The sequence below is a fragment of the Pterocles gutturalis genome, unplaced genomic scaffold (genome assembly GCF_000699245.1).
Source record: "Pterocles gutturalis isolate BGI_N339 unplaced genomic scaffold, ASM69924v1 scaffold6763, whole genome shotgun sequence".
NCBI lineage: Eukaryota > Metazoa > Chordata > Aves > Pterocliformes > Pteroclidae > Pterocles > Pterocles gutturalis.
In genome coordinates, this window is record NW_010120354.1 from 6001 (window position 1) to 17529 (window position 11529).

The 11529-nt window shown below is 36.7% G+C and overlaps 1 protein-coding gene across 1 annotated transcript in view; it reads left to right on the top strand.

The window, feature by feature from the left end:
- Positions 1-801: 801 nt before the first annotated feature.
- The window catches only part of ANAPC10 (anaphase promoting complex subunit 10), a 29859-nt gene continuing 19131 nt past the window's right edge, over positions 802-11529 (top strand). Inside the window, exons 1-3 of the mRNA XM_010076869.1 lie at positions 802-916; positions 2022-2112; positions 2893-3013. Of these exons, the coding sequence (XP_010075171.1) occupies positions 802-916; positions 2022-2112; positions 2893-3013 (327 nt within the window). The remainder of the gene's footprint in view (positions 917-2021; positions 2113-2892; positions 3014-11529) is intronic.

An 11529-nucleotide genomic window follows, 5' to 3' on the forward strand; every position in this document is an offset into this window, starting at 1 on the left:
GAGTATTTTTTTTTTTTTTGTTTTGAATGAAGTCTTATAAGCAACTTTCTAGAAAGTAGTAAGGTGTTCTATGCTTTATGAAAACAAATGTGATTATGGGGAAGTATATATGGCAGTAGTCTCGTTGTTGAGAGTGTGATTACTTGAGCAGTGCAAGTCACAGCTTAATGATTCCAGATGAAGTTGTGAAGTTAAGGAAATGGACCACAGATAGATGGTCCCAACCAATTTAGGGACTATATGATTTGTTTAAACTGTTCTTTCATATTTTTAAGGAGAAATGTCTCTAGGAGGGCAGGCTTACTCTAGCTTCTGAATAGGCTTCTCAGTTTGCAGATTAAAAAAACTCTTCAGTATGTGTGTGAAATTAAGTTGTGTTGCTAGCGTTTAAATCAGTGGGGTCTGTTTTAATTTCTTAAAAACAAACAAAACCATAAAAAACCCAAACCCTGAAACCCTAACTCTGTATGTGAGAAATAGAATGATAAAAGTAAAATAGCTTACAAGTGTTCCAAGTGTGTCCTGAACTTTTAAGGACACAAATTTTACATGTATGTAGAACCTCGTATTTAAATATATATTTTATTTTTTTACTTGATATATATAATATTTAAATAAAAGATTCTACAGACATGGAAAAATATATACACATGTAATTGTGTATAAAGAATTTATTCTATAGATTATTACATGAGTGTGAGGACAAAGGATTAAAGCTTCTATGTGAACAAACACAATCCTTTAATTTTCCCATCATGCTAAAAATGTATCAACTAACTCACTTGTTTTCTTTTACTAGAAATGACTACCCCAAACAAGACACCACCTGGTGCTGATCCAAAGCAGTTAGAGAGGACTGGTACTGTTAGAGAAATAGGTTCACAAGCAGTTTGGTCTCTTTCATCCTGTAAGCCAGGTAAAATCACAGCAATTGATGTAAAAAGCTGAATGTACATTTTTCTGCCTAGAATATATAATGTTTTATGTTTTGATAAGAACACATACAGAGCATAAGCTGTATGGGTAGGCACTACAAATAATTTTGGCCTATTCTATTCGATGCAATGTGAAAGTTATAACTAGATCAGAAATCCTACAATGACCCCTTCATGTCACAATATTGTGCTCAGACTGAATGTCTTTGGTCTGATATCCTGGTATCTTACTTGGAGGAAAATACCATATGGTTTAGTTGCTTCAAACAGAGTGAAGATAGTTTTTTTTTGGGTGCAGATTGAACTTCAGCTGCTGAATTAAAACTGCAGCTAGTGTAGGTAGTCAACAGAAGGAAGTGAATAGTAGAAGGACAGATGATGAGGGAATGGAAGAATAAAGATTTGGAGTTGTTCTTCAAATATGACAGTATTAGCTTTCAGGAATACTGTTTTTGGCATTTATTGCTTGTTCTATCTCCTAACTCAGAAGTGAAAATATTTCAGGAGACTACTTGAAAAGAAAATCATAGAATCATAGAATGGTTTGGTTTGGAAGGGACCTTAGACATCACTGAGTTCCAACCCCCTGCCATGGGCAGGGACACCTCCCACTAGCCCAGGTTGGTCAAAGCCTCATCCAGCCTGGCCTTGAACCCCTCCAGGGTTGGGACATCCACAGCTCCTCTGGGCAACTTGTTCCTGAATGGTCTCTGCCATTGATGTTCCTTTAGTTCATCAGTTTTGATTTAGGCTAGGTGGAAAGGCCTGGCTGTTAGTTATTGTTCTTGCAATTAGTATGAATTACTACTTGACCATTTGGAATTCCAGGACATACTGGATTGTTTCAAACCCCACAGACTTCAGTGGGAGATAAGAATGTAAAGATACTGTAGTACTGAGCTTTGACAGATTCCCCTGTTTGTTTTGTGTCAAAAAAGCATAGGCACAACATGGATATCTGGAAATACTTATATGTTGTAGTTTAGGACACACATTTTAGCTTGTAGCAGTTGTAAAGAAGTTATGTTTGTGATGTCTACATCATAGAAATGGAATACTGAAGACTATCACCTTTCTTTTTCTTAGGATTTGGAGTGGATCAGTTACGAGATGATAATCTAGAAACTTACTGGCAATCAGATGGATCACAGCCTCATTTGGTGAACATCCAATTTAGGTATTAAAAATGACTCTATATGGGTTAGGGTGTTTTGTATCACTTTGTATTGAGTACTGTTCACCAAGATTTTGGAAGTGCAAGGACGCCTGGGTAATCCTGTTACCAAACTGGCAAGAAGCCAGTTACCTAACACTTATTAAAATGAGATTTTTTTCAAATGTTATAGCTACTAAATGCCTTGATAAGCAACAAAAAGGAATGTTTAATAGTATGTAATTTGTAACAGTTTCACATTTATCTAGCTAAGGTAACTTTTTTTTTCCCTGACTTTCAGCATAATTTGAAGGGTAGGTCACTGTTTTTGAAGTAGTCCTGTATGACTTAACAGCAGGTTGTTTGAGAAACCTTTTCCTAGTCTATTCTGCTGTGATAGAAAAGACTGTCTTTAAGATGTTTTCAGTCCTTTTCAGACTCTTCAGATGAGGTTAGATGCTTGTCACTTTTATTTACTTTCTGGAAAACTCTTTGTTATAGTAATAGAGCCCATATTTGATAAGCTAAACATATGCTTCATCACATAAAAAGTGCTTATTTGGCATCTTGGCCTTTTGTTGTATTTCTTGGTATACTGACACTTCTGAAGGCAGACAAAGGAGAGCAGTGAAAATCAACTGTGTACATAATGTGGGAGAACACCCAGCTGCAGGGTTCTTATAAATCGGTACACACACATATGTAGTTTTAGAACATTTAAATCCTTAGTTATTACAAACTAGCAGCAAACTCATCTTGAATATTTTTCTTTGATGCTTACATAGCTTTTTTTGCTTCTTGCAGAAGAAAAACAACAGTGAAGACATTATGTATTTATGCAGACTACAAATCTGATGAAAGTTACACTCCAAGCAAAATCTCTGTCAGAGTAGGAAATAACTTTCATAATCTCCAGGAAATCCGGGTAGGTCAATGATACTTTACTTTCTGTCTTAAAACAGTCTTTTCTCATTAGGGCATCTGATGTAGTAAAATTGTTTTTGGAGGTAAAATATGGCATTGTGCTTGGAGGGGGAAAATGGCTGGGTTTATTCTGGTGTGTGCTCTTAGTTTTTAACTTGTAAATTCACTAGGCTGGTTTCTGTTTTTCTCAGGCTCCATTATCAACATGGTTATAACACACTTGATCCTGTAATGGAATAAAGAGTGGGGTTTTCTGAACAGGCCTGTTTAGAATTGGTTAAACTTTGATATCACTTAAAATATCTGAAAACCCTATACATTGCATACATCAGAAGGGAGACAGCTTTTAAATGCTTGCATTTTTAGACTTTAAAAAAAAGGGCATGAATTCAAGTTTTATGAATGGGTTGCTCAGCTATTGAGTCTCACTAGGAATCAGAATTTAAAACTACAGGCTTTAGTTATGCTTGTATATGGTGAATAAATATCTTTGGAGTCTGGATTTCATTTTTAGGAGGCTCCATGTACTCTTCCTAACTAGTAGTATCTGATTGAAAGCTCACTTTGAGACCTTGGCAAAAAGAAATTGGGACACAGGGCCTGATTATCAGTTATGTAAAGGTTTCTTTATATTCTGCCGGTTAGAGACTCTGTTACATACTTGCTAATAGCTGACTCTAGCCACTACTGTTGGTGGGAGCTATGGAGTTGCAACACTAACTTTTCCAAACTCATGTGTAAGGCAAGCAAGATACAAATTTAAACTGGAAATCTAGTGTAAATTACAATCGGATGTGTTCATAAATGATGCTTTGCTTTTGAGCATAGTTTCTGGTCTTTCGCAATGCTTTTTTTTTTTATCCTGAACAGTCACTGAGATGTAGAAATTTTATAAGGGATGCAATTTTTTGTTTTTAACAATGTGATGCAAAATCCAGTTTCCATTTCCGTAGATATAAAGTTTGATGCTTAACGTTTCAAATAGGACATTGATTGATTGGTAGTATTTTGTTATTGTTTTTATTTACAAAAGTATAATAGTCAAAGCCAGTATTTTATCATGGTGACAATTTAGCCATAAGGAAGTTTCTTTGGAACAAGTGAAATCAGATTTGAGTTGCTTTAGCTGCTTAGTTTTGCCACCCGTTTGGTAAGTAGTAAAAGCAGACTTAAAATAATCCATAGTCTTTGTAGAAGTCCACCTTGTAAACTAATGGGGTTACTCATGAGCAAGTATGTTTGCTAATTTTGAGTTTCAGATTCCTCTTCTCTGGAGCTCAGCAGCTACTGGCTGATATATTGGGAAGGTTTAACTTACCTCCCTTATATGGCAGGTGTTACAATAACAGAAGGATCAGAATGATGAGAAAAGGGAGGTACTAAATAGTGGTCTGAATTTTTGCTTTTGGGATTTTTATTGGTTTTGCTTTGTTTTTTGGTGTTTGAAGTCCAAACAAGAACAAGTTAGAAGATTGTAGATGCAGTTGGCAAGTGTAGTAAACCTGTGTGCCTCTTATGTTGATGCTATGTGTCTATATCCTTGCAATGATTTGTGATGTTTTGAACTATACTTTTGTCCTAAATCTTAAATGGAAGGGTCTTTCACTCTTTTTTTGAAATATTATTTTGAAACGAAATGAATCATCACATTACTTTGACTTGCATCAGGTGCAAGTTCTGTCTTTTAATCTTAATTGTATTGTAGCAATTTGGGAGTTGCACAGTTTAACAGTAAGGGCAGCTGGTCTTTTCCTTGTTAGACTACAGTTCTGTTTTCTGAGCGTCCACTAGATGTCAATGTTGTCCTTAATTATCAAGTTGATTTTGTGCTTGTAGTCTACTCTTCCAATAACTGATTATATCCTTTTATAATGTTTATTACAGCATTATACATATAACCACAATAATGTAAGTTTCTCCTGCAGTGGTGAACTTCGATTTTTGAGGATGTATGTGTTATTAAAGATATATAGAAAAAAAAATATTTAAAAAGCATGTTAGTCTTCTGCAGTTTCTCAGGCAGTATTGCTTTAGCTCTTTTCTTGCTAAACACAGGATTCTATATATAGTATTTCCTTAAAAAAAGATACTTCTAAATGAAAAAGTTACTAGTATCTTTTACAGTATATTGACATGGCTGTAATATGTTGCATGAGAGCAGTAATCCTTATGTGTACCGCATGCTCGTGTCTTTTTACTTCAAAACTGAGAAGAAAATATGGTCAAGCTGCTTACCGATGAGATACAATACTTTGATGCTGTGAAATACTAGTCACTGACTTTGTTGCCACTGTAATGTTAAATATTGCTATCAGTTTTCATATTTCCTAAATTGCTTGATACTCGAATGTCTTTTGTAAATTTTTCTTCAGTCCTGAAACTTCTCTTTTCTTCATCTTCTCTGACACACAGGCAGGTTATTAAAGCAGTGTGAACTGTTATGACCTTTTTAGAGAAATCTGCTTAATTATACAATGATTCTGTTAGCTTCAGGACTGATTAACTGGGTGGAAAATCCAGCTAAATAATTTTATTTTTCCATGGATGGTTGCCCAGCTCATGGTGTCTGATGAAAGTCCTATGATGCCTCCATGTGTTTTCTTCCCAATGGTCTAACTTTCAGAACAAGCAATGTGCTGTTAGGCTTGGTTTTATCACTAGAACGAGATCAGCTTTAGTTTGTGGTCTAGTGCGTAGGTATGTCCTTTTTGGAACCTAAGGTGAAATTATTTTCTGAATAAAAGTTATTTTTTTTTCTCCCACTGAGAAAAAAGTCATTTGTACTTCATCCTATGGGTGAGAACAGCTGTCATAATCTGGCAATATTATTCCCTTGCTCAACCGGAGGAATTACAGTTGAGATGTGTGCAGTAAGCCTTCTCCTCTGACTTAAGTGCCTTTTTATCACAGCTGTCAAGCTTGAAGAAAAGATATTTTCTCATTTCCAGACTCAAGAGTTCTCCCACATAATGGTGCAAACAGTCTGGATGGATAAAATAGTCTACAGAGGTGTTTTCAGAAGAGCATCCAGACTTCAGTATGTGATTTAAGTTGCTACACTTTCTTGTGATAGGAAAATAACCCACTGCAAAGGATGTGCGTGAAATGTTGGCTCCAAGAGATTTTTGGTCTTTTCAAATAATGCTCACCTGCTTGTTGCCTTTGCACCTCTCCAAGACATTTAGGTCATCAGCAGTTTATCTTACATAAAAAGATTAAGTGGTGTGATGCTAAGGGTAGGTGGAGTTTCAGGTTATATTCACCTAGTAGTTTTAATGGCTTCTGCTGTCAGGTGATAATGTAACTCTACACAGCAAAGCAAGATACCTGTAAACTCTTGTATTAGCCAGTTCTACATCTTTTGATGTAAAAGACACTATGGTGTGGGTCAGGCTTTCTGAAAACGGTTACCCACTTCTCATGTTAGTTCACATCTGAGAGGCCACTGGTGTTTAATCCTAAGATTAAAGTTGCTTTAAGAGGCAGAACACCTCCAGAAAGACACAGTCTTCTGTTCTGCTGTGCCCTATAGAGGACTTGATCACAGAATGTGGTGTACACATCTTGACTGTAACTAGGTAAGATGCAACTAGACAGATATGATTTGCTTCCTGTTCTAGTAGGAGTTAGTTCTTCCAGCACACTTTTTGGACTTTCCTGTTATTTTTGGTTTGGAGTAGGACTTATTTTTCATTTAGTTTTATTTTTCATTTAGTTTTTTTGTGTGGTTCAGGGAAACTGTCAAGCTATGTGATAGGACCAAGCTAGTGCATGGCATTGCTATGTGTAGTTTGCTGCTCGAATTGCTTAAAGGTAGTAATAATCCACATGTCAGATAAGGTGCGTTAATGGTCAGGCTAAAAGGTAATGATCAGAAGTACCCCACTGGAGGAGGTGGGAACAGGAAGCAGCTGGCTGTGAATGTGCTCCCTTTATGCAATAGGGCAAATCTGCAAGCAGGCAGCATTGTGGTTTTGTGTCAGCCAGGTAAGCAAGATGTTTGGTCTTTTCTTGGAAGTCATGCAGTCTGAAGTAACGCTGCTGGAACAAAGTAACTCCCGTATTTAACAGTCTTTATAGGTATGCAATGATCTATCGCTGGGCAGCTATGGATAGCCCTATTGTGGGGAAAAGTTTGTCACTATGTAGCAGACATTGCATCAAAGAATGATGCCAAGTATAAAACATTACTTTGGAAGAGGCCTGCTTTAACTTGCTGTATGCTTTCCTCCTGGAACAAAAGCCTGCTTAACCTTTTCAACAGGACTCTGTTCCAAAAATTAGTTTGAAGACTCAGGTGTAAGCCCTGTTAGCTTAATATGTCTTTGCTGGCAACCGTGTGAGTCCTTTGTCTCATCTTTTTGTTGTCTTTTGTTGAATTGATGTCTTATTTATTTTCAGTTTGTTTTCTAGCCCTTTTGGTCTTGCTGTGGTATTTTTGTGACCAGGTGCTCCAGAGCTGTAGGAAGCACAGCAGTGTCCCTTGTGGCACGGTATTGTGACCAAGCACCACGGACAGGGCCACTTCTTTAAGAGTTTCTGTGCTAGATCAGGGAATTATCAAACAGAGGAATACCCAGACTGAGGAGCTTTTCCTAGAGGTAGTTAAGGAAGTCTGAACCTATTGTAATCCCTATTGTAATCTCTTTACTCCTACAGTGTCCAGTGATTGTAGGGTGGAGGCTGGACTTGTCTAGAAGCTTTGTGAAATTCACCAGCTAGTAATCTCAATCTTTTTTCTGTATGAGGAGTAAACTTAGATACTGAGGAACAAGGAGATAATAACTTGTCATAGGACTGTTGCAAACTAATGAATCAAGAAAATATACTGCTTCTGAGTCTCAGATCAAACATTTCTAAGGTGTATTTTAAGCTGCTCTCCTCTGAAGATGGAGTACTGAGTTGTTACTGCTTTATTTAAGTTACTGAATAGGCTTCAGGTACTTTGTGTAGAAACTCTTCCTCTGTGTTCTTTCTTCCATGTAAGAAAAAATGTATTTCTGATCCCCAATTGTTTTCTTGGATTCAGAATGTGAATTAAAATTATTCAGTCTGCTTTCTGTGAGCTACACTTGATGGTAAGAAAAGACTAAGCTTTAGTTTTATAGAATTTCAAACTGTAGTCTTTCTTGTCTGTCTCTAAGATGCTCTTCAGATGAGGTCATCACACCAGTTTGTTCATTTTGATTGTTATCTTGCTGTTTTGCTAGTTGGATATGGATTTAGTTCATGAGGATGCAGACAGTATCTTTCCCTTACATCTAACTGGAAATCTGCAAAGCAGGGGAGGAGCATGATCCACTGGTATCTGTTAGTTATTAAGCCTTGTGACTGGTGTCAAGGGTGGGAGTCAAGTTTAGGAAGCAAGGTTATTTTTCCATTTGATGTGGTTAGAACTCCTTATTTCCACCTTCCAGCAGAGAGGGTGTTTTGTGAGTCATCAGCTGGGATGTTCGCATGAAGCCCTCTTTGCAAAAGAAAGGCTAATTTAATGGCATAACATCACCGTTCCCTGCAAATGTCAAAATTGCTGCAGATGATATGCCCTGCTTATAATTTCTGTGCTTATGGAAATCAACAAATATATGCTTCAAACTGTGGAAATTATGAACAAGATTGCAGTTTTCCTGCTTTTTATACCCTGGAATGGTAATACGTTGGAACAGAGCTTACTGTGCAATCATGAGAAATGCGGTTATTGAAACAGCCTTTTGTGCATATGAGGTATGTGTGTACAAACAGCAAGATCCACATTTGATCTGGAAGAGTTCTGAAGAATGGAAGATTATTTTGGTCCACCCATCATAAAACTATTTAGTGTTTTTCTTTGCTCTGAAATGGTATTTTAAGAGAAATAAACATCTCTTTTGTTGGATCTTGGAGAAAAAAGAGGAAATAAAATGTTTTTGTGCTGTGGCATGTGTTGCATGTAGAAAGATATTTTTTCTTGTTTTATATCCCAGCATTCAAAACCAAATCTTTTTGAAGGAACCTTTTCTTGCCACAGAAGGACTCAATTAGGTAAGGGTACGTTAAAGGAGCCTTGTATTTTTAACACTGTCAATCTGACTTTACCTTCTGAATCAGAGGAAAAGCCGTGTGAAAGAAAGTGGCAACAGCTCCATGGAAGGCAGGAACTTGAGGAAAGCTCTGTACTTCATCAAGGGAACTCGGGTATATAGAGGCTAGGAACTGATTGAAGCACAGCATTTTACATATGTGAAAGCATCTCCTGGTATTATATCCTTTTCCGTGATTATTCAATCTAAGTTCCACCATGGAAAAGGAATTAGAAAATGTGTATGATTTTTCGTATACAAGTGAAAGAGCTTCTCTTTCTTCTGCCAGTGAGAAAAGATAACTTACTTATCAATTTGACATTAATCATTTATGTTATGCTGTGTAATACCTGTTTTTAGCAAGTGTTTGGTTACGTGGTTTCATGTCTTTTCTGTGCATGAAGTTCTAGTAAGAAATTTTGAAGGGATTTCTTAAGGCATGTTCTTTAGATACTGTACTTCCATAAAAATCTTTCTGGTTTGGATGGCTTAAAACTCCAGGTAAAAAAATGTTATCAATGCAGGGAAACTGCCCTCTAATATGATGGAAAATTTTTCATAGGCTCTGATGCAAGCCTCTACCATTGTATTCTAATTATAGTACTATAAACAAATTCCAGTCCCTTCTCTGGATAGGAGCAGGTTGCAGATAGTGTTCTCTGTGTGAGAAGGAGAGAACCAAATGCTTCAACTTTTTATATCAGTATTTTTTTTAAAAAAAGGGAATAAAGTTGTGGCCTTATAGCAAGTATAGAATAGTATAAGGAAACTAACGGCAAATTTAGATGAGCATATTCTCCAACACTCTTTTGAAGTATGTAGAATGATAATACTGTTGTAGAATTAGAATAGTATTAGCCACCTTGTAGGAAGATTAAATGATTGTTTGTAGTTTATGCAAATTGTCTGTGCTATTGAACCGATGTCCAAAGTCAAAGCCCACATTGGGTTGTGTCCGGTTTATTCCTGACTGATTGAAACTTGTAGTTGTGACGCTCATTGGTAGTAGATTGTGAATCCTTGACAGTTTGTTAGTTCTGTCTAGAATTACCTGGTTTGCACTGGTATATTTTACATCTACCTAAAAAACACAAACAAAACCAAGGGAAAGCACCGTACGTACACGCTTATGAAGTTTCTTCTTCAGTTAAGCCAAAACAAAGCACTCTCCCTTCCAGTCCTTAAAACCTATAGTTACCATTTGTTCATCAGTTTGTTATACTGACTCAACTTTCCTTGGTAACATTTTTCGGAGAAGCTGTTTTCAGTGGTGCTTTAATATTGACTAAATAGCTATTAGAGATTTAATATACTGTGTATACTTCTGTGTTGTTCACCAAGTTCATTGCTTTCTGGAATACATATTTCTGTGTTGATTATCTCTGATTGTCTGCTGTACTACAGGCTTGTCAGACAGTTTCAGTAGGCTTTTTTATTTTTGTAATATGTGTATAATATCCAAACTGGTAGAATACAGCCATGAAAGATTCGTGGTTTTCCATGATGGTTTCTTACCTTCTTTATATCCCTGAAGGATTTGTTCACAGAAGACTTGAATAATGAAGAGTGGACTAGCCCCTTTACCTTTTCTAAGTAGTACAAATGAAGACTCTCTTCTTTGCAAGAAGATTTCATAGGAAGGGTGAAGGGAGTATGTGTATGTGGTAGTGAGAGTTCTGTGAGAGTAGGTCTGTCATTTTTCGTGTTTTGCCAGCAGCAGGGCCATGCTGCTGACCTACAAAAATTCTTGCTAGAGCTATGGAGTAGTCCTCCTTTTTTGTGTGGTGGTGTTTGATTTCTTTTTTTTTAACTCTACCAACTTCTGCAGCTGATTTCCACCCCTCTGCTCTCCCTGCTTCTGGCTTTTGTGAAAACATTTTATGTAGCCTTTAACCCTTCATGCTACATATAGCATCTCTTTGTTTCTTTTAAACCACGGCTTTTTTTCTTTTTAATGCCTGGATAGAGCAGAAATGTTGATCTGTCTCTCTTTGATAGCATTACCAAATTTTTGGAGCTCCTAGAGAGATCAATCAAATGTCTGTCTTCTCTAGCTCCTAGAAACTGGTCCAAATATGTAAATTTAGGTATAATAGATAATATATATTTAAAACAGTAGTGCACCCCCTTCGCTCCCTGAAATTCAAGCTGTAATTAAAGTTATGTGGTATCAGTCTGAGGGAAGAAAAGCATGTTTTTCTTTTACATGCCCAAAATGTAGTGAAAATCCCTGTGGACAGTCGTGTTTACAAGGGCGACTGTCTGCATTCAATTGTGGGTTATAAAAGTGCTTGCTTGAATAAATACACTGAGCTATCAGACAGAACAACCAATAGTTCATTGGACTAATTGACCTTGTCAGTAGAATAGAAACACTTGCAAATGAAATTCCCATTGCCAGCGAAGTTGCAACTGAAAATCCTTGAAGAAACTGTGTACATCCTCTAACTATCTAGGA